Below are 23,246 nucleotides of genomic sequence, written 5' to 3' on the forward strand. Positions count from 1 at the left end.
GACTGAGGGAGGACTTATGTACTGAAAAACCAGAAGAGCAGACCCTAAAAATGCACAGAATATCTTTGATATTTTTGAGAATACTTGAGCTATTCCTTTAACTGGAATAATCCCACAGAAATATTAAAACCCAAATAATTCTAGGAACAATAAAATAAATAAATAGGTATGACAGAAATAAACAACGACACAATGTAAGAATTCACTAATAAAATGCCATTTTAATAACTTTTTTTACAAGGAATCCACCTATACACTATAGAAAAATAAACACCACAGACTTTTTGCAGTTTACAATACAGCGATGCAGGCACACTTCAGCTGTTGACTTAATTTCACATGAGAATGTAAAACATTGTTCTTAGTGAAAAGTAAGTCCCTCTTAAAGTACTAAAATATAATAAAAAGAGTCATATAAAAATCTGCTGTAAAAGCACTGCCCTTTATTCAGTTGCATGGGAGATTGCAAGTGCCTCTGTCGAGTGAGGACCAACTCAGAGGAAGCAGGAACTTGCAGGACAGACTTCATAAGCGTTCCCATCACTTTTTTAGGTTTCTCTGATGAGGTGAAGCTAGCACTTGCCCTAAATTTAAAAAAACAGACCAATATTAGAAAACTGCCTGTGTTATGATGCAGCAGTGTACAATTAGCAGCATGTTATTTCCTCAAAGCAATGAGCTACACTGAAAGCAATTCCAATTTTCATGAGCCACCTAGGAGCAATCCCAAACAGGATTTGAAAGCCTAAATATCTGCCAAAGCAAACATTCATACCCTGGGACCAGTGCTCCATCACAGGCCTGCTTTACCCCCAATGACAGCTCAATTCTGCCACTATTGTGGTGATTTCCTAGACCTTGCTAGGAAAGGTCTTGCCACTGAGTAGAGGCCTTAAGTTTATTAGGATCTGGGAAATCATTTGGCTGACAGCACTGTGCTAAAGATTGCAGCATCATTCTGCAATGCCTGGACATTATCATCCTGGTAACATGGAAATGACTGAAATAATATGCACTTTTCACACAAGTGCTGTTCATGGTGTCCCAGCTGTGAAGTACTTATTGCACATTTGGAATGAAGCTTGAAAACTGATAATTGAAAAACTGTTACTTCCATAAAGGCTGACAGGTTTCAAGTCTAAAATCTGTTTATCTATCTGTATCAGCCATGCATCTGCAGTATTTGGGAAAAAAAAACCCAAAACAAACACACCCACAAAGTCATGGTAATAAAGTTCCTAGGTAAAGTCCTGCTGAGAACAATGTCAAAGCTCCCAAACTCTTCAGGATTTCAGGATGATGTGATGACAATTTGCGAGTTCCTCCTTAGGACAAAGTGTTTCTGTGCTATAACCAACATGTAACAAGAGGAGGTAATTAGACTAATTAAACTAAGTAAATTTGGTCTGGAAATTAGGTGAAACTGTTTTAAATAGCAAAGATAAGTGCCACTACAATCCTTTGTGTGCTCTTTGATAAATCTTAGAACTAGATGGCTGTATTTACCAGCCTCCAAATCTTTTTTTAAATTCTGTTATGAACATAAGGAAGTGATAAATAAGGGAAGCATTACAGTTTGTGCTGCAGAGAAAGCCCTGCTCAGCTATTACAACAGCTATGTTTCACTTTAAAGCAAATTAACTCTATGCACAGCTTCATTTAAATTGCAGCACTTGCTTGTTTAGACTGGGGAACGGGAGGGGGGCAGAAATCACACGAAATTATTCAATCTTCTCTCTTTCACTATGAACTTAGAGAAATGTCACACTTGAAGTAGCTTCAGATACGATTCAGAAAGGTTTCCTCTCAGAGACTGACTTAGTTGTTACCCCCCAATAATGATAATTATTCCTTAAAATGATGCTCTTTATTGACTTTGTGTACAAAGAACCTTGTGAAAAGCAGTCCAGACTTGCAGGATGTGTGAGGGGTAAAAAGGTGGTTCTTACCTGGCTGCACCCCTTGCAGCCTTTGCTGAATCATCTCCAATCGATGGATATATTCTGTGAGTGACTGCTCAGGATCCTGAGGTGGCACAAGGGACTTTCCTGGAGCTGAACTTGGGGACGGATGCAATCTTCAAAAGAAAACAAATGATTTTCTCCTTCTCATGCTATACTCTCAAATATATCCAGAAGTTACATTCATATAGTCAGGAATTCTGGGCAAAGAAAACTGGAACCACTCCCAGCCTTCCATCTGTATAGCTGTTTCTGGAAACAAGAGCAGCAGCAGGCATCCTTTAGCCCACCTTGGATCTACATCAGACCTGAGCCAACACTAATCCAGTCAAGCTGAACACCAGTCAGGGCTGCTGTTATTAATATCCTGTTCCATGTCATACAGGTGACTTTTCTTAGCAGGGCTGTCAGAAACAGACACATGCCACGACAGAGGAACAGGGTGGGGTACAATTAAGTCTTTTGGAAGTGCCTGTAGGTCTCAAACTCTCCAAAACGTTTTGCTAAATTCCATGCAAACCAGAAGACTACTTGGCTGTTTGTGAAAAGCACTGTCTGTCCCCACAAACCACTCAGCAAAGTTAAAAGAATACAAGACAATAGAATGATTTGAAGCATGTCCCATCTTTGCAGACTGACCTGTTGTGTGAGCAGGACGAGGATCGAGGGGAGAGGTTCACGAATCTTGCAGCACGGCTGGTTCTGTGACACAGCCCTGTGTCCCTGTCCTGGGTAGGGGGAGAGCTGACAGGAACAGCTGGGGGCTGCTGCTCTTTCAGGACTTCTGTTCTAGCACCAGAGGCTGTGGTAAATACGAATGGTTAAAAAATATGCACTAGGAACCACTGAGAACAGGCTATCATAAACACATCATATAAACCCAGGAAAATTGATAGAGTATGCTTAACTTTGGTTTTAAATGCAGGTAAATACACTTTCTACAGCTAACTGCTTTTTTGGTTTGTGTGGGGTTTTTTTGTTTGTTTTAACCATATTTAACAGAATTGTGATGCTATTTTGTATTGAGATAGAAAGTTCAAGTTTCTTAGGAATCATACCACAGTGGTTTTATGCACAAAGGTGGTGATTTCTTTTAAAGTAAGGACTTGAAGCAACTTAGAAACAGTGAACATTACATAGTACCAGGTAATGAAAAAACACACTATTTAATCCGAATTTTTTAATTGAAAAGGCACAAGTGATGGAATTTTACATTAAGGGCAACAGTTCCCCAGTATTGGGTGCAGCATTAAGATGTTTGTTGGAATTCTTACAAATGCACTCACCAATAACTTGAACACATGAGTGCTCCTCAAGTAACTCAAGTCCATATTGACTTGCATCAGACCATCTATCCATGTATTCTACAGATGGACAGTGGCAAAATAAACAGATTTTCCCACTTTGGTTTTGTTTTTAAATGAAACATATCACTGAAGAGAAATTACAAAGCAAAGAATGTACTTGTCCAAACATGTACCTGTGTTACCTCCTATACTGTGAGAGATGCTTTCACTCTGTGTGCTCTTCCTGCCAACTCTGTTCCACTTCTTCACCAAAAACTTTAACCTTGGTAAGAAAATAAATTTGTACAAACATTAAATATAAGCAGAAATATGTTAAATTTTATTATTTGTTGGTATAGAAACCTATTAAGCAACATAAGCAGTAATTGTGGGAATGACTTGAGAATTCTTCAAAATCAGTCTTTGGAATGCTGGCTTATCCCATTTTACCCTGCAATCATCTTTGAACTGCTGAAAAGTCTGGCATGTTTTGGCTCTGCTCCTAATCTCCTAGATTAGAGAGAGCTCTTCCTACCTGAGAGGAGCTTGGAGGTTACTGCACAAGTTGGGAAGTCCTGCAGCCTTTGCTGTTATTATGCTATTCATGTCAAAGACTCTGTGTCATCTCCTGATAGAAACTTGCTAGTAATAATTTTAACTAGGCAACGAAATTGCTCAGAAATAACCACCTATTACATTTAAAAATGCTTCTTTTTTTCATTCAATGGGCTTAAAGCCATTGGGAGATGGCCTGTTGTTCCATGTGCAGCTAGCAAAACCCATTTGATAGTGCCAGAGCATGGCAGAATCACACTCAGTGAAACATGCTATTGGATGCCAGAGAAAACCATTCCTGACAGATGACATGCTACATGATACAAGACAGACTATGCAGTGACACCAAGGAGATAAGGGTCCCAAAGGACTTCAGTTTGTAATGCTGTGCACTCGTTCCCAAATACACTGCAGCTGGGTATCACTCAAGGAGCATTTTCATAGAATTATGGAATGGTTTGGGCTGGAAGGGATCCTAAAGAAGCCCACCTTGTTCCATCCTCCTGCCATGAGCAGGGACACCTTCCACTATCCCTGCTGCTCCAATCCCTGTCCAACCTGGCCTTGGATACTCCCAGGGATGGGGCAGCCACAGCTTTTCTGGGCAACCTGTGCCAGGGCCTCAACACCCTGACAGGGAAAAAATTATTCCCAATATCTCATCTAAATCTACCCCTCTTTAACTTAAAGATGCTTTTTACAAATTTTTAGCATAGATCAAACTCAGCTAACAAGTCATGCTTGAACCAGTTCTGGAGATTGCTTCTGCTTAATATTAATATAGGATAAGCCACGGGAACTGTGAATTTTTTAAGTTTCCAAGAAAATATCACATATAAGAGACAGGGAGTGTTTTGGCTTTACCTTGAGATGGCAATGATGGCTCTGACTGCACACCTGAACTTGGTGAAAGGCCGGGAGTGTGATCCAGAGAGCTGCAGGTCTGCAGGGGAAGGGTAGATTCCCATGCGGGCAATCAGAGACAGAGTTGCTTGCTCACAGTCCTGAAACCCACCAAGCAGCAGCAAGAGGTATTTCTTCTGATAAACTAGAGCCTTTCTAAAGCTCTCTGCTCGAATGTACTTTCGATATAATCTCTGCAACTGCAAGGGAAAAAAAAGTCAATTTTTTCACAGTTACTGTTGCAAAAACCCAGTCACAGACTCTTCAGACCAAGGACACAAAGGCAGCCAAAACAATTCTGTACACTGCTAAAATCCACCCAGATTTTGTGTCAGACCTCTTTAAATCTCCTGAATATTTTCAAGCAAAATTGTCATACTCAAAACTCTAAAACAGTTTAACTCTTTATTAAAGAAAATACATCTGCTTAAAAAAAAAATAGCCAGAAAGTATGGTGGAAGAGATGCCTATCAGATTTGATTACAATCAAAGTGTCAGAAAAATAAAAAGTATTTAAGATAAGTCAGCAAGGATTAAAAATAATGAGTGGTTTTTTTCTATTTTCATGCTTAGACAAGAAATCCAAGTCTCCCTCTCATTTAAGCGTGGAAAGAAATTCCAAAGATCCAGATTACTTTTGATGCAAGTTCCTGTCTAACACTGAGAAAGTTCCAAAGGAATTTCTCTGATGAGGTACATATGGGGAAAGTTTCTAATTTAAAATAATACATCAAACAGTTCATCTAGAAAATCAACCTTTTAAAACAGCAACTGAAGATCACAGCAGTAAGTGAAAGATAAATGCCATAATCTGACAGATCCCTTTTTTTCCCAGCAGAACAGATTCTAATTATACCTCCTAGCTGTGACTCTGCTGGCTCTCCAAGCTCCAGAGACCCCTTTGCTGGCTATCCCCATGATTTTACCTTAGGATTGGAAGTTTCTGCCACTGGTTTGTTTTCAATTTCAGCATTGGCTTTAGCCAGCTGGGATTGTGCCTGTTTCAGCATGTTCTGCAGCATGTTCCTCTCTCGTTGCCAAGCTTCTCTTTCCAGCTCTTGAACAGGGTCAGCATCACCTGTAGATCTCATCTAAAACAGAAACCTAAAGGAAGTGAGCCACAATGGGTTTTGCACATTACTTTCACAACCAAACATCTCAAACCGAGTAATAACCCAACTTTATGACAAACTAAAACATAATAACAATGACCCCGAAAACCAGCAGTGGTACTCAGGTGTTAAACAGCACAATGGGAAATTGAAAAGCCCTTCTCACTTTCACCTTTCTTCTACATCGACAGGCAGCACAGAAATAGTGAAGATGTCTGTGTATGTGCAAAACCAAGTTGCACATACAACAAAAACAAGCTGTGAAAAATTGTGAAAAATCACACATTCAATTCTGAGAGTCTTATTGTCCAGAGAAGCTGTGGCTGGCTCATCCCTGGAAGTGTCCAAAGCCAGGTTGGACAGGACTTGGAGCAATCTGGTCTAGTGAAAGGTGTCCCAGCCCATGGCAGGGGGTGGAATGACATGGGATTTATGGTCCCTTCCAGCCCAAACCATGCTGTGGTTCTGTGAAACTGAGTTCTGTGCTAAGTCATCTCTTCTAGGAATGAGACCCAGGACTCCAGCTCCATTTCTTCATGGAAGTTCTGCCTGTGTAACCCTCTTTGTATCAACTACAAATTTACTTGTCATCACTTACATCAGTGCATGATGCAGTAGTTCACAAAAGAAATAGGAGATTTTTTTAAAGGTAGTTGATGTTTTATCCCTTGAAACAAAATGTAGACATTAGAGAAGGCAGTACAAACAACAACTCCAGTTTCTCCTAGAAACTTATTTCAGTACAATCTGTAGTGTCTGAAGGAGTTCTACATGACTCATCTACATCCTTGACTTCTACTGCACCATTTGGCAGCTAATTGATCAGACAGCTCCATTTGGCACAGACTTTCCATGCTGACATTTTGCCAGGTTCCCTGTCTGATATTCTCCAATTTATTGCAACTGAAGGGGGGAACAGCAGAAAATTCCTTTGGTCTCCTGAGCATGTGGTTCAGTAACTTAAAGGAAGGAGAAATTAGAAAAATCAAAGCCTGAACAGCCTGTTTTGGTGAAAAACAACTGTCTCTGGATGCATAAAGAAACTACAGCAACACATCCCAAAGCTTGTGATCCTTGGACACATTACATATCTAGGAAAAAAAATGCTCTCAGCAGCAGACTCTGCAATACAGCAAGACAGAGTTGGACATTAAAATACGTTAATATTTTCCTTACCTGAGATGTAGGAGGAGACAAATCTGATTTTAGTTCCCTTAATGTCTGCAGTAAAGAGGCTACAGCTTCTTCATTTGATGCAGACCAATCGTTAACCGTCCTGTTAGGCAGAAATACCCTTTCAGGATCAGGCTGATTTGTAAAAATGTTAGCACACATTTAATTGCTTCTTCCCACCATGTGACCTTTAAAGTTCTGAGGCTTTACTTATGCAATATTTACCACACAAATTACTACAAATACACAGAAAACTTAGCAAGTTCTGTTAATTTTTATGAATTAAAAGAGCTAAGAGTTCTCAGCCATGACCCACACAAGTTAAGAAGCAAGATGGAAAGCAAAGTGCTATTTTATGAACTCACTTATCTAGAGTTTTATATATGAACTCATTCAGGTGCCCAGCCACAAAGAGCAACTGCTGCCTTATCTTCTCCAGATGTTGTTGCTGCTGTTGCAAGTGGGGTTTTTCAGTTTCTTTTGTCACAGGCTGTGTGGCACTTCCATTTTTGCTTGAGGTACACAGGAGTTCCTCCTGACAATTTGGAGCTGGAGGATTTCTTTCTCTTTCTTTTAATATTGCCAGTATTTCCTGCAGTTCTTTAATTCTTTGTTCATCCCTTTGGTGTTGCCGTTCCAAGTTTTGCTGTTTGAACAGAGTAAGTAGTAGTTAATTGCATCTTATATATGCTTTTATATAAGTGTCACTAAACCTAATTAGCATATCCATCTGGGTGTTCCTTAACTGCCAGACCATTTTTGGGAGAAGGCTTAGAGCATTGCTTTTCAGGGCCACCAGGAAGCCATTTAATGGCACTGGAGTAGGCATTGTCTCCATCCAAGGAGAAACCCTGGGTGAAACCAATACTGTCTCATGCCATGACTGGGATCCTAGCTCAAAATAAGGGCAATGACATGAGAGCTAGTTTGGTTCCATCCTACATTTAACCCATATTCGTCCTCACCTCTGAACAAGCAGCAATTCCCAGCACAGGCAAAAATTTAAAGATCAACTTCCATCAACAATAAACACAGACACAATCCCTTGAAAACAGCTGCATTTCAGAAAAGCAGGACAAGAGCTCATTTAATGCATTTTTCAGAATGCTTTAACAGAAGGAAACATTCCAATTGAAGAACACCATCCAGAGGGTTAAATCCCAGTGTATGGCTATTTCAGGGTAAGGCAGAACATTCTCACCAGTCTGTCCTGATCTTTCTGCCAGTCCTTCTGTTTCTGTAGCTCTGTCTGTTGCTGCTGTTTCCGCTCTCTCTCCCTCTCCTCCTTCCTGTTCTGATCTTGCTCTTTAAGCAGCTTGAAGAGTGACTGCAGTTGTTCCCAGTCAGCTTTCAGCTTGAGCTCTCTCTCCTTCTGGGCCTCCAAGGAACGGATCACCTCTTGCTTTTGTGCCTGAAGAGACTCCAGGGTGGCTCGCAGTTTGTCACTGGCCTCCCTCTCCTTTTGGGTTTCCTCACAGCACATCTGTACCTCAGCCTCCAGCTGCCTTTTGGACACCATGGCCTTCTGGTGCATTTTCTCAATAACAGCAGCAAGCTCCATAGTTCGGGCCCTCTCCTCTTCCAGCTGGGCCTGGAGCTCTCTGATGAAGGCTTGTTCCAGCAGCGACTCCCTGTGCTGACAGGAAGCACCTTCCTTCACTCTCACCGTCAGCTGCTCTGTCAAAACACGCTCATGATTCAAGGAATCCAGGAGCTCCAAGGAACGGTTTTTCTCAGCATCCAGGTTTTTCTGCAGCTCCCTCAGTTTGCTCTGCTCCTGGGACAGCAGGGCTTCGCAGCGGGAGTGCTCGATCTGCAGCTCCTTGCGGAGGTTGTCTGTCACTGTCCTCTCGTGCTCCAAGGACACGACCAGCTGGCAATTCTGCACTGACTGCACATCCAGGGCAGCCTGCAGCTCCTGGGCACAAGGGGAGAACACATTAATATTCCAACACATTTGTGGGACTGGCTGCTATTTAGAAGTTTTCAACCTCCTATTTTATCCGACTTAACTAGAGTAGTTCAGGTATTAAAAAGTTTCATTTTAAGTTACAAGTATCAGAAAAATATTCCTTAGCAATATGGCGCCAAGCAACAAACCCAAAAATTATCATCTCAGTATCTCCCAGTACATGATTTCTTCTTCAGTTAGTAAGACCCTCATTAGGAAATCACTACTTTTTAAATCACTCAGTCCCATTAATAAGTAACATCTGACACAGCAATAGCCCTAATGTTTTAAAAAGAAAAATCTAAGCAGTAAGAGTAGATGTAAAGCTTCAGGACTTGGAAGCCCATCTCTTCAAAGCACAGAGTAGAAACTGATTAAAAAAATTACAAAATGGTATGGGTTGGAAAGGATGTTAAAGTTCATCTCATTCTCATCTTTTTCCATGGGCAGGGACACCTTCCACTATCCCAGGTTGCTACAAGCCCTGTCCAGCCTGGCCTTGGACACTTCCAGGGATGGGGAAGCCACAGCTGCTCTGGGTAATCTGGGTGCCAGGGCCTCACAATTCTCACAGGAAACAATTTCTTCCTTATATATAATCTAAATCTACCCTCTTTCCCTTTAGAATCCTTCCCTAGGTCCATTCTGGGAGCCAGCCTTTCTTCAGAAAGAAAGGCAGGAACTGAAAGGGCAGCATAGGGAACTGCAGTCAGTCAGAGCTGGCACTGTTGTCCTAATAGGGAGGTCTACCCTCACCTAGCCAGCACCATTTGTTACCTCCTAGAAAACCAAGTCAGATGCTAAAAGGCAGAAGCTTTCCCTAATGGGGCTTCAGTAAAAATTTCTGAATGCCAGACTCATCTATCAAACACCTTCCCCTGGGACAAAGCACTTTCCTCCTTGCCTTGGCTACTCTGTCCTCCTTGCATGAGCAGGTTTCTGAAAAGGAGGAGCATGGTAGCAGCACTTCCTAACCATGCAGTAGTAACAAACAGCCCAACAAAAATCACTCACAAACCCAAACAACTACCAGGAAGATGACAGGAGAAGCCAGACTACAATGAAATAGGCAGAATTGTGTTTTCTCACTTAGGGAATTTAAGTAGGATTGTTTGGAGTTCTTTGAGAAAGTTTAGTTTGGGGGTTTAATAAATGGCTTATGTTAAATCTTCCTCCTTTTCCATTTACTGTAGGCTTTTTACAAGCACTGAGTCATTGCTATTACAGTCTTGGAGAGAAAGCTGTTCACTTGTTTTCTGTTCAATTTAGAAGGGAACAGGATGACTTTGGTTAACCTCCAAAAATACATATTATATTGAAAAGGCTCCACTTACTCTCTGCCAAACCTATTTATCATTGGGTGGTTTTCTTTAGAATCTCAGAGATCACACGCCTCACAGCCTCATGGTAAGTCTGCTCTGGAATTAAGGGTGCAGTTACACAGCTGCAGAATCTGGCTGTCCCTACTCAGCAAGGGGCAGTACACAACGGGGAAATGGCAAAGTAAAAAACACTAAGAAGAGGTGGAAAAAAAAAAACCAAAACAACGGGGCATTCCATCTTGGTGCAATTAATGAAAGTAACTGAAAGCTTTAACTCTGTGCAAAAAGATGCTATGTGCTATGTACATTTAGAAAAGGTTTGGAGGTTTTTAAGTAACTAAACAAAAAAAACAGTGGAGGTGAAGACTGCACAAATAACCTGCCAGTTTACGTCATGCCCCAGGGGAGCTGGGCGTTACCTCCATGGCCTTGGTCTTTTCATCCTCTGCTTTCCTCTGCTGACGCTGCTGTTCCTCAAACCAACCTCGCAGCTCAAATGCCTTCAGCTGCTCAGCCTGAAAGTCTTCAAGTGCAGATTGCAAATCCTTTTCTTTTTTTTCCAGTTCAGCACTGCAAAGTTCAAAACGACATTTTGATGTTTAGAACAGAACGTGCTTCACCACCATCACAAGCAAGACATTTTGGGTTAGTTTCTCTGAGTTCTTTCTATTGATTTGTTTCTTTAAGGTAGCTTCCATTGTTTCTAAAGAGGGTCAGTTTTCAAGTCACAGCTAATTAGCATCTGAAAACATTTACCTCCCTGCAAGCCAAGCTAGAATTGCTCGATGTAGGAACAATTAAGAGATAGGTTATTTATCCTGGCAGAGCAAAGCTGTTGTCCTGCAAGACTAAAGCAAAATATTGGCATACACTAAGAAGGGAGTGGGAAAGGAACATACCCAAGATGACATAATTTAGTAAAGAAAACATAACCCTTAAAAGTGAGAGAGACTAGTTTTCCTCTCTATGTTTCCAAGTGCTAAGCCCTTTATGGATCCAATTAGTATAAAGCTCTTTCAGACCTCCTGATAAATCAAATACATGAATAAATCTACTTCTCACCGTAAATGATTTGTTTCCCTCTGAAGCTCTTCCAGGGATTTCTGCAACCTTTCATTCTCTTGCTTACTTGCAGAAAGCTCTGATTTCAGGGATGCATTTTCTTGATTCAGGAGATCACGTGTTTCAGAGGCTCTTTTCTGCTCCTCAGAGAGGGTGCTGTGCAAGTCACTTACAATAGATTTTTCCTGCTGAAGCTTATATTCCAGTAATTCAACTAGGATAAGAAAAAACTAACAGTTATTTGTATTACAGAGATATTGACAGTATGATATCACACTAATTCAAAATGCGAAAAAAACCCCAGCTACATTGAAATGTTTCTGTCTGAAGAATTAATTTCTTTTCAAATATGAGAGGAATCAGCAGGAAGATAGAATCATAGTGTTTGTGTATCACTGTGATATGCTGTAACATCACCAATGGATTTAAAACCTCATTAAACAAACTTATCCACTTACATAAACATTTTATGACAGGAATCACTATATAGAACCTGTTTTGCCAGCTTTGTTCAGGCCAGTGAGTTAAGAGAAACAACTCTCCCTAAATTTGAAGGTTCCTGTTTGATAAGTACTTAAAAATTAGTGTACCTATGTCTACAGTATTATGTAAATAAAATTAGCAGTAAACTTCTGAATTCCCAGAAAACTCTCTATTGGACTACTGAATGTGCTGCTTCAAAGCAGTGTTTTGCTTTGAAGAGAGATGTTTATTTTTGACCAAGGTCACTTGCACTTGTTTCTTTATTACATAAAGGGAACCTGCTGTGAAAACCAAGGCTTGCTTATTTAATCAGGAACATGGTTTAGCATGTTTATTGTGGGACTCCCCAGTGTTAAAGGTCTTATCTAACCTAAAATCATTCTGTGATTCTGTACTAGCAAACATACTGATAAACAATTCCCTGCAAACGAACAGGGGTTTTACTGTCTCTGCTGGGTTGTCTCCATGTATACACTATTTCACTTCTGTTGCTTTGGGTTATTTTACAGTTTCTCTTTGCTTTTCATAGATTTGTCTTAACTACTGATATGAGAAAGAACTGCTAACATAGGCAACCTGAGTGCATTCAGTAAAACTGATGAACTGTACAGCAACTGCTTCTTTGCAAGACACTTTTTTGTCTTTTACCTTTGAAACAAAAAGGAATTGATGTAGAAGACAGAAAGAACTGACAAAGACAGTAAGAATTACCTTTCCTCCGGAGCTGGTGCTCCTGTTTGTTGCCATGATCTTCAGCCTTGGTGAGGGTTTCCTGCAGCTGCTGGAGCTTCTCCTGGTTCTGGAGATGTGTCATGCGGAGCTGAGCTCGGAGGTCCTGGATTTCTGAGAGCAGGCTACTGCGGTCTGAGGAGAAGAGGTGCTCCACAACCATCTGCCTCTGCTCCTCCTGAAACAAATCAAGGCCTAGTCAAACCACAAGGCTATTTCCATATCTTCTGTAAGCATAAATATTAAGGAAACTCTCGCAGTACAAGTTTTGTACGGAAGCACTCAAATTACAAAGTTGATGCTTCACATTAATGCAAAATGTTAACGTTATGTAAAAAAGAAAAACCCCACTTCACTTGCCTTGTCGAGTTTATACATAACAATTACTACAACCTAGAAACTAAATATTATTGGCAAAAAGTCCCCAGATTCAGAGTTAGCTCAATATAAGAGGTCTGTGACGTTCTAGACAAATGAGAAGGAGGGAAAGAATTCAATCAAGTATTTCCTATTCACTATCAGAGTCTTTCTTGATGAGAGCTAAAATAATCAATAGGCTTTGTAACACCATGTACAAAGTTCAAGAAAAATGCTACCACAACAGAAACTCTAAAAGCCACTGATCCCATGCCATCTGCATTAACACACAAGATTTAACAACAAAAGCAATAAAACTGAAAAAAAATTTAAAAATAAAAGAGAATAAAGATGTGATTTAAGAGCTTGTCATACTTGTTGTTTCATTATATACTCCAGCTTTTCCCCTAATGAACTCATGTCACCAGATGCAGCATTGGAGAAGTGAGACTTCAAGTCAATTTGCATCACATTTCTCTCCTTCTCAAACACACTCTGTACTGCTTGCAGAAGTTCTCCTCTCCAGTCAGCAACACCTGATGTTTCCTGTTAAAATAGAATTTTGTAAAATGCCATCTCTCTCAATCTCTAATCCAGTCTCTTTCATAAGAGTATATCTATTAATTTAAGCATTTTTAGAAGTGTTTGAAGAGTACTGTCCCTTACTCCTTAAACACATATATACACACACACAAGTCACAAGTATATATATATATATAAATAATATACATTTGTATATATATACAACCTGCTTTAAAGGGCATTTTATAGCCATACCTTGTCTCCTCTATCTGCCACCTTGCTGAGGTAATCCTTCAGTGATTGGATGGCATCCAGCAGGGATAATGCCTCCTTCTGCCAGCCCTCCATTGCCACTCGGGTCTGGGGGACATTCTTCAGCTCCCTAAAACCAAAGGGGTGCTCTGACAAAGCCAGTATTTTACGGCTCTCCTCATACACCATCTTCAGCACAGTCTGAGAAGAATAAAAAAACCACGAAAAGATAATGTTAGGAAACAGGCACCAGCATCCTGGCAGTGTAAGAGTAGGATGGGATAGCACTAGACAACAAAATAAGGTGTCTGCATCAACACACTAAGAAGCAATTAAGCATAAATTATTATTTGTACCAAAGGGTTGTATTTTACCTTTTTAGCTAACTTTCCTGGGAATAAATTAAATTCTATCAAATCTGAAGCTATGTTACTAAACCAGTGATGCCAGAAAACTGAATTATGTATTTAGACAACGTTGGCTTAATTTAGCAAATTATGTACAAATATCAACTCCCAAAATAACCAGTTTTAATAGTTTACACAGTGGAAATAGTTTCCTCTGACATTGTCAGGCCAAATAATATCTTTTAAATAAATTCCCTGTTCACAAACTATTACATCATGCACAGATGTTTCCTGGCTTCTTTTCAAGGAAAAGCACTGGAGATTTAAATCCTTTTCTTACACATATCTCATCAGAAATATCCCAGCCTCCGTGTGGAACTGCTCCTCATTGCTATGCACTTTAACAACAACTCAGAGTACTTTTATTTAACTCTTGATATTCTTTCCTTGCACTTTGTTTTTTAAATTACTTTTGAACAAACTTGAGTTGCTTTTCTGTCACTGGAATCAAAACAGCGATTACTCCAATAATCAATGAAAACCTTTAGTAAACATGAACATCGAAAGCACATAAAGTGTTCAAACAAAACATTCAGCACTGGAATATGCACTCAAATCTTACAGCCAGTAAAGTCTAGATTGATGCTCCACAAAAGAAATTAAAAAAATAATAAAAAACATCTGTTTCTTAAGGTAAAATAAAATTCACCTCTTCCATGAAGTCTCTGACAGAATTTTTTAGACACAGAATTAAATTATGGTTTTCAGTTGGAAGGGACCTTTCAAGACTGTATCTAGTCCAACTCTGCTGTGACAGGCATGGGGAACATCTATTATTTCAGGTTACACAAAGTCCTGGCCAATCTCATTTTGAATGGATTATGGGATGGACTTCTAGGGATCCACCACCTCTCTGTGCCAGTGTCTCATCACAAAGAAGTTTTGTACTTATGTTCAAACCATTTCACGATCTTACTGGGCAATGAGGCGAGGCTGAAAGATCAGGAATTTCCAGAGTGCTTGTTATTAAGCTTTTATAAATGAGTGCTATGTTTCCCTTTTCTCCAATCACTGGGGACTTTATCTGACTGCTGTGATTCTTCAAAAATGATGGAGAGTGACCTGGCAATTCCAACTGCAAAATTTCCTCAGGACTCTGGGATTCATGTCTTGGGGTCCCATGGATTTAGCTATGTCCAGGCTCCTCTGGTGCTCTTGAATCTGATCTTCTCTTATAATAGGAGGGACTTCTTCATTCCTCCAGTCCCTTCCTCATCTAATTTAAAGTTTTCCTTATAGGTTTGGCCAGCTTATTGGTGGAGACACTCTTGTCCCACTTAGTCAGGAAAATTCCATGAGCTCCCAACATTTCTGGCTTCTCAAAGGTAAATCCATGATAAGAAAAATGAAAACCTTGAGTACTGCATCAGCTGCACAGCCAGGGATTCACCTCTATCCTGGTCCCCTTCATCTGATTGGGAAGATTGAGACTATCACCCATGGTCCCAAACCTTTGAACTGTCCTGTTAAAGTGCTGTTAGACCCTACACATGTCTGTAGGGCTCACTCAGCTTGGCAGCCTCTATGATAACACAAATACAAGCTGCTGGTAAGCAACAAACTTCTCCAGAGAAAATATCTGGATGGCAAGAGGGTGCTTCAGCACCTTTCAGTAAGGAATCTCCAGTTACTAACACCTGATGTACTTTTCTGGTAGCACTGGTTCTAGTGCCAGCAGATGGTTCCATCGGCTTTGCATGCTTGGCTTTTCCTGGATCACATCAGTTACTCCATGTGTTCTTCCTTCTCCAACCCTAGAGCATCATGTCTCTTATTAAGATGGGGGAAGGATCTTCCTTCTGACTTGAGCAGTGATAAAGGCCCAGTCTCCATCTTCTGAGTTAGCTGTGCCAGTCTGCTTGAGAGAATTTGAGTTCAGGCTTACCTTCCCCTCACACAAGTCTTCCTCCATTGTGCTGGGCAAGCTGAAGGAACCTGCTAAGCATACTAGGAGGCAGCATTCACTTTCTAGGAATTCAGCATTTCACTTGCTTCTAGTTTCTTATTACTTGAGAACTCACTGTAACCTACTGTATTCACTCAGAGATGAGAATTTCTCCCTTTCTGTAGGTGGAAGTTTTGAAATGGCTGAGAACTTGCTCAGCAAACCAAAGAGTTCTAGACATATACTTTCTTCAACTTTGCTTACTGATTAGGGTGAGAACTCACTTCTCAGTCTTCCGTATTCCTCATGTTCCTTGAACTGGCTCTGATATCCCAACCAAGCTATGGTTGCCTCTGAAACAGCTTTCTATGAAGCCTCCAAGGCAAACCCATAAAGCAGAATAAGCAATCCTTGTACCCCCACATTCTAAAACAGCACAAGTGTTGTCCTAGCAAAACTAGTTCAATTCTAACAAGTACAAGCTAATGTCAATAATGTTGTCACAAGAAATGCAAGGACAAGAACCATAATCAATTTGAAGTTTAAACCATTACAGAACAGTTTTCAGTGTAAATGTAGCAGCTATTTTATATTACCATTTAATTTTTGCTGTCCAGTTTTAATTTGCTGGTATGCTCATATTAATCATATACATTACCTTCATCTGTGGTGAAAGTATTTCCTTTTCTTTCATGGATTCCATAATATCTGGAATCATTGCCCGGTACCGCAGATAAGCCATGACATTGGCATCTAGGTGATCTGATGTTTGTAGCTCCTGCTTTAGATTAGCTGCCAAATTTGAGCTGGTATCTGAAGAAAGAGACAACCCCCATCCCCACAAAGTGTTATAAATATGGAAAGAACTTGAAACTAGAACAATGACTTGCAAAATAACCATGATTTCTTCTGCTCCTATGAATGCAGGGTCAGATTGAGTTGGTTGGTTGAGATGTCAATTAACTTACTGATTTTTAACTTGTTTAAGTTGCCTTTAAAACCAGAGAAAGTGCTGTAGTTAAGTCAGGACTCAATTAAACCCCTTGCCTCTATCCTGTTTGTAGATGAAAAGGTAAAAGCAGGTACAATATACATATATATATATTATATGTATGTTTCTAAACAAAGAATCACCTGCCTAAGCTTAGCACAGCTTTCAAATAAAAGACCCACAGTAAAAGAAATTGGAAGAAAGGAGAAACATGTTTTAATATTGAAGTTAACAATAGGTAAAAGGGATCTACAAAGTTCAACTTACTGCTGCCACATCCATCACTAACTTCAGATGCTCTTGATCTTTCATCATCTTGTAAATCAGAAGGGGTTAAAGTCAGATTATCAGCTTCTCTCATCTGCTGGAAAATAAATTTTTCACATTACTTTAGTTGCCTGAATGCAGCTGTTGGTTTCTGCATTTATGACAACTCTTTTACTAGTGTGGATTTTAGCAAATACCTACTTGATCCAAGTGCTAGAGATGGCAAATACCATGATTAATGCAACATCAGTGCTCTCTGGAAGCCATTCCATCTCAATTTTTTCCTCTTTTAATAGTCTTAAGATATAGGTATTTTTATTTAATTACCCATCAAAGCAAGGCCACAAAAATATACAGCCAAAGATAAATTTTCTTAATTATAGACTTCACTTTCCAGTGAAATTACAGAATATAGACAATATATAAGTATACAATATATAAAATATTGACATTAAAAAGAAAAGCCTGTGTTCTCCAGTTTTGAAAGAGTCTCTTCTAACACTCAACAACAGATTGCTGAAGAAGTGGGGAGCTGTTACAGTACACCGAGTACTGTGGTAGCAAAGGTTTTACAGGTTTACCTCAATTACTGACACATTAAGTGTTATCACAAATTTATCAGTTATTACCACAGTAGGAAACTAATAATTGGATGTCCAGAACTCCACTGGACATACTCCCAGCAGTGTGTAGGTTTCCACTGTTTGGAGCCCTTTGCCCCTCAATGTTCCCAGGGGGACAGGGCTGAGCAGTCTTGTTTAATTGGAATTAAATCAGACATGAAATATCACTTACCAGAAACTTCTCCATATCTTCATCATCATCAATAGAATAGGTACTTTCAGAGAAAACTGGAGATTTTCTATCTACTCCCACTGCTGCATCCCCACTGCCATGTTCATCCAGGTTAGAATATCCCAGGGATATGGAATTATCTCCTTGCAGGGATGACCTTGTGTGCACCATTTGAAAATCTGTGTTTTCAGCTTCTGAGAAGGGTGTCAGGTGAAGCACTGGTTGAAGTTCCATGCTTGTTTCCTGCTTTCTCATGATCTCAGGCGAGCCCCACGAAGACATACTTGCAATTAAATTCTGGAAATCTTTTGGAGTCTTTTTGTCCACGCTCAAATCATGTTTTGGTGCATCAGGGGTTTGATGAATTTGCTGGCAATGCTTTTCCAAATCTTGATCCTCTTCAGAGTTGTGGATCATGTCCAACTCCTGGCACAAGATATTTTCTTGCGATTGCTTCATCTGTGTTTTGGGATTTTTATTGTGAACTGTCAAGTCAAACATAACTTCATCTTTTTCCTATAATGAAATAACACATATTAATTGTTTAATGGAGTTTGAGCACGATGTTACAAACTGAGAAACATGCACTTAGAGAGCTTTTTGAATTGATTGCTTTTTCCTTCAATTGCTTTATCTAAGCAATTAAGATAAAATTTCTCTTTTAACCTCTGATTCTGTGACTGAGTCTAAATAACACACTATTTGAGAAGATATTTTAGTTTATTTTAAACCTATCAACATGGTAATTTTGTTTCATTCTCCATAACCACTATTCATTGCATCTGACAAACTAACAGGTATCCCTCTCATTTCAGACCATCATCTTAATCCTTTTGTGTTAATCATCCCTCTTAATCATCTGTTTTAAGCCTAGTGCTAGCTGCCAGGACTTTACTCATTTTGCTGCTCCTCCAGCTTTCATTTGAATACATTTCCTAATTTTCACATTATTTCCACTTTGGAACCCAAGCATAACTGTAGGAGGGGTTCTTTGTTCCTTTAAAAATGCTTTATTATACTTTTTCTAATGCTAGGATGAGGTAGATCCATAGAAAAAAGTCTACTGTAATGAAGGCCTGAAGACATGGTAGTTTATTTACTTTGGTTCATCATATTCTCCACTTTTGATAATTATCCCTCCTCGGCCTACTTAAAAACTTCTAGCACTTAAACATGGAAATACATATACTGACATATAAACATCAATTTAAACCTTTCAGAGTCTAAGTTTCTAATTGAAAAGTGATTTTTAAATCATTTAACTTCCCCCAGCATGCCAGCATTCCCTGATATCCTTCAAAATGTCACCAATTCTCTCTTCACTGGATCCTAAACTACTTCTGTTTTTTAAACAGGGATCTGACATTCCCTACATGTATAAACATGGTCCAGTAGCCACTGGACTGGAATTCTGCTGCTTTATACAGACATTCCATGGGTCATTTAACACTTTTCCCACCTATTTCCTTTCCCTCTGAGATTTCTGGGGCAGACTCTGCATGTACACTGTCACCCAGGCATTGATGTCACTGCTCCAAATTTGAAATTCCAGGCAAATATAAACACCAGGAATGATCACATGTTTTGCATAGCTACACTCTTAATTTCTGCTTTACAAAATTAACATGTCATACACAGCAATTATCCTGTCATTTCTTTAAATAAGTCATCTACCTCGGATGATTATTATAACATACTGCCAAGCAGGGCCTTGAAAATCCACATAAGCCTGACACTGAATATTTTTCTTTTTCTGTATACTGGAATTCTTCATATAAGCCCTCTTAACTAGCACTTATCACCTCTGTAAGCCAACCCTTAAAGTCAGTAACTTGGTGTATGACAGATTTCTACAACTCTCTGAAAAAAGGGTCACCCGGGTCCTACTGCTTTCCAAAAACGAGTGATTTAATAAGAATTTAAGAAGATTAGGTTGCTTGCAGCAAATGGCTCTAGCAAAGATTGAGAATAATTACAAGAAAGAGTCACAGTAAATAAGAATTTCTGAAAAGAAAAGGAGACATGATGAAGTGTTTTCAAGTAGCTCTCCAATGCAGCCGTGAAGAATGGCAAACAGTCTCATAGCTCATGGTGGGCTCATTGCTTGGCTTACACATGCCCACCCTTTCACTGTCCATCCTCAATAGATCAGGAGGAAAAAATAAGCTGGGAAGAGCTCACAGGTGAAAAGAAATAAGGGATTTCAACTATAAACTACTCTCACAGGCAAAACAGAGTAAAATGAGAAAAATGTATTTCATCTATTAATCTAGAAATAGATCATTCTAAAAAAATCTCCACAACAAACAAAACTACTAAAAATCAAATCACGTACCAGTTTAGCAGTAGGGGAAACCAATACTCTAAATGACTGATCAGTATTTGCTTCTAATTCCTGCATTCCATTTTTAAGGGCTACATCTTTTCTTTTACTCTGGCAGAATGGCTTGAGAAATTGAGTCTCTTCATGACCTACTTGCTCCACCAGCTTGCAAGACTCCAGCTGTGAAAGAATTTCGGCTCTTTCCATTCGTAAGGCTTCGAGCTCTTTCAGATGGACTTGGATTTCACCTTTCAGTTTTGCAGTGCTCCCTTGCAGTTCCTTGATTTCTCTCAGATAAGCTACTTCTTTCTGATTCAGTGCTTGCACCTCGGAATCAAGTCTAGAAACTTCTAATTGAAGACTGTAAATGTCTTGTGCCTGACTCGCACCTCTCTTTTCCAGCTCCGTTTGGAGCTCTGCTGTCTTTTCTGTTAAGTACTGCAGCTCAGTTGTGTCAGCTTCTCTTTGATCTGCCATTGTCTTAATTTGCATCTCTTTCTCTAGAATATTTGCTTCCCTTTCTCTCACCTTATCTTCAAGTTCTTGAACTCGAGATGTAGTTATGTTTGTCTCAGCCTCTCTCTGAGACAAACGAGTTTGGGAAAGGCTGTATTCTTCCTGAAGTGTCTGATGCTGGGCTCTCAGGGAGGTGAGCTCTGCAAGAGACTGCTCTGATGACTCTTGCAACTGTTGGCATTTTTTCTCCAAAATTTCCACTTCCGTTTTGAGCTGCAATTCCGTTTTTTCCAGTTGCTGCTGCAGAGCTTCTTTAGAAGCTGAGACAAGCTCCAGTTCCTCCTGAAGTTCTCTCACTTGGGAGAGTACTGATGTGTTTCTTCTGTTTGGATCAGCATCACCTTGGCAAGCTACCAGTCCCTTCTTCAACTCGTTCTGAAGGTTTTCCACTGACTTGTCCAATGCAACTTCATAGAAATAAACTTGGTTGTCACTATCTTCATGACATACTGGTCCAAATTGTGCCAGCTCTTTTTGAAGCTTCTCAATTACTCCATGGAGCTGCTCCACCTCTTCATCCTTGTCCTTACGCAGCCTCTCCTGGTCAAGGCGCAGGTGCTCCACCAGTGATCTGAGTTCTTCAATTTCAGGTTTTTGGTCTTCTGCAACCTGAACAAAAGGATAAGGACTGAGTATTACTGCATGTAGGCAATTATTATTGAACATGGAGTTTATATTTCTCTTCTGAGTCACACAGGCATTAAATCACACATTTAACAGCAGGAAGAACCACACATTTCAGCTGGTAACTTCTCAAAATAATCTCTACGTTCCACAGAGAATTATCAAACAGATTGCATCCACAATAAGAATCTGCCCACCTTGCTTCCTGCAAAAAACAAGCAATGAACATATATAGTATATATAGTAAATACTCTTATATATAGTAAACTTACTTGATTCTCCAGAGCATTCTGCAGCTCATGCTCAAGTCTCTTTATCTGCTCATTCAAGTGATCGATTTCTTGATTCTTTTCTTCAAGCAGTGCTTGTGGGAATGACAAAGCTGAGGAATCACTAATACCCAGGTCCTGGCTTTGCTTTACATGAAGTTTTGTTAGATCCTCCTGAAAATAAAAAACCAAAAATCTCATTAGAAAGGACTAACTTTCTCTCTCAACCTGAGGGCAGAGCAGAACTAGGGGCTTTATTTAAACATTCTCCTTTCTACTCTAATGGTGAAGAGCTCGGGAACACAGCTACAGCTTCTTTGGGTTTGCACCACTGCATCAGACTGCCTAACCCAGAAAATAGCCTCAGTTTCTGATTTAAATCAAATCACTGTAGAAGATAATGCTACAGGCATGAACCTAGAATACTGGGAGGCTTTGGGTCTATGATACCCAGCATTAGTCTTGTAAAGATAATGCAACATTCTGATGGCAAGAGAAATAACCCAAATATCTGTTTACAACATCATGAGACGAAGACCTGAACATTCAAGAAAGCAGGTCTCTGACATTTTAGGCAGTTAAATAAAGCTAGAGGAACCTACCTGCAAGTGTGCATTCTCTGCCTGAAGCTGGATGATGTTGGATGTACTCAAGTTTTTTTGTATCTCTAACTGCAAGTTCAGCTGCAATATCTCCTCATCTTTCTTGTTCAAGTTCTCTTTACATTGTTCTACTTGTTCTAGCAAGCTTGCAATCTGAAAAAAAAGGCATAATTGTTTAAATTGTCTAAGATAAAACTTCATTCATCCTATTATTTAATGACAAGTAACTTCAGCAAATTCAAGGATTTAAATGCTAATCCATCTGCATTAATAAAATACCTGTGACATAAAAAGACAGTGAGAAGCTTGTGTTCCAGCTCCTCATCTGCAAAACCAAAGTACTGCAAGGGTGCGTTTCTGTTTTCTTTTTTAAGAAAAATCTACCTGCTCACAAAAGATCCATTAATCTGTACTGAGAGTGATCAAGGATTGACTGATGTAATTTGATGTAACAATATGAGACATTAGAATTTGATGTGCAACAATGACAAGCAGTCAATATAGACATCATCCTTGTCCTCCCAGAAGCCAGAAATGAGCTTTGCAGTGCCAATCCCAATAACACACACAACAAAGAGATGATTCAATAATTACACTTTTCTCTGCAGTGTGATGTTGCCATCCACTGTTTTTTACCATCTCTTGCCTTAGTGGATAGCAAGGTATAATGGCTTTGGGAATTATGATTGTTGAAATGAGACTTCGTAAGAGAAAAAGAAATTCCATCCTTAAATTCATTTTTGTTATCTTCTTTACACATCCTTAATTGGACTATGTTTCTATATAATAGATAATAGTAAAAACATATCGTTTATACTATATGTTGTGTATACATTTATATATGCATACATATATATTGTGCATGCATTTATATATATATAAATCCAGTAAGAGTTGCA

The 23,246-nt window shown here is 39.5% G+C and overlaps 1 protein-coding gene across 10 annotated transcripts in view; it reads right to left on the reverse strand.

The window, feature by feature from the left end:
* Nucleotides 1–201: 201 nt before the first annotated feature.
* Nucleotides 202–23,246, reverse strand: part of PCNT (pericentrin) — a 68,241-nt gene continuing 45,196 nt past the window's right edge. For 8 of the 10 annotated variants that reach the window (XM_088167736.1, XM_088167732.1, XM_014891717.2 and 5 more), the window contains 20 exons: nucleotides 22,348–22,500; nucleotides 21,749–21,919; nucleotides 20,349–21,461; nucleotides 18,014–18,529; nucleotides 17,219–17,315; nucleotides 16,619–16,773; nucleotides 13,672–13,869; nucleotides 13,270–13,440; nucleotides 12,520–12,715; nucleotides 11,326–11,539; nucleotides 10,683–10,833; nucleotides 8,192–8,908; nucleotides 7,356–7,636; nucleotides 6,994–7,093; nucleotides 5,632–5,796; nucleotides 4,667–4,905; nucleotides 3,442–3,530; nucleotides 2,601–2,763; nucleotides 1,950–2,077; nucleotides 202–584 (listed from right to left, as the gene is read on the reverse strand). In XM_088167736.1, coding sequence (XP_088023862.1) covers nucleotides 541–584; nucleotides 1,950–2,077; nucleotides 2,601–2,763; nucleotides 3,442–3,530; nucleotides 4,667–4,905; nucleotides 5,632–5,796; nucleotides 6,994–7,093; nucleotides 7,356–7,636; nucleotides 8,192–8,908; nucleotides 10,683–10,833; nucleotides 11,326–11,539; nucleotides 12,520–12,715; nucleotides 13,270–13,440; nucleotides 13,672–13,869; nucleotides 16,619–16,773; nucleotides 17,219–17,315; nucleotides 18,014–18,529; nucleotides 20,349–21,461; nucleotides 21,749–21,919; nucleotides 22,348–22,500 — 5,061 coding nt within the window. In that variant the 3' untranslated portion in view covers nucleotides 202–540. Of the gene's footprint in view, nucleotides 585–1,949; nucleotides 2,078–2,600; nucleotides 2,764–3,441; nucleotides 3,531–4,666; nucleotides 4,906–5,631; nucleotides 5,810–6,993; nucleotides 7,094–7,355; nucleotides 7,637–8,191; nucleotides 8,909–10,682; nucleotides 10,834–11,325; nucleotides 11,540–12,519; nucleotides 12,716–13,269; nucleotides 13,441–13,671; nucleotides 13,870–16,618; nucleotides 16,774–17,218; nucleotides 17,316–18,013; nucleotides 18,530–20,348; nucleotides 21,462–21,748; nucleotides 21,920–22,347; nucleotides 22,501–23,246 lie in introns of all 10 variants that reach the window. The other 2 variants (XR_015804755.1, XM_014891714.2) reach the window with 2 other exon arrangements.

This window comes from Sturnus vulgaris, chromosome 7 (assembly GCF_052056855.1).
Source record: "Sturnus vulgaris isolate bStuVul1 chromosome 7, bStuVul1.hap1, whole genome shotgun sequence".
NCBI lineage: Eukaryota > Metazoa > Chordata > Aves > Passeriformes > Sturnidae > Sturnus > Sturnus vulgaris.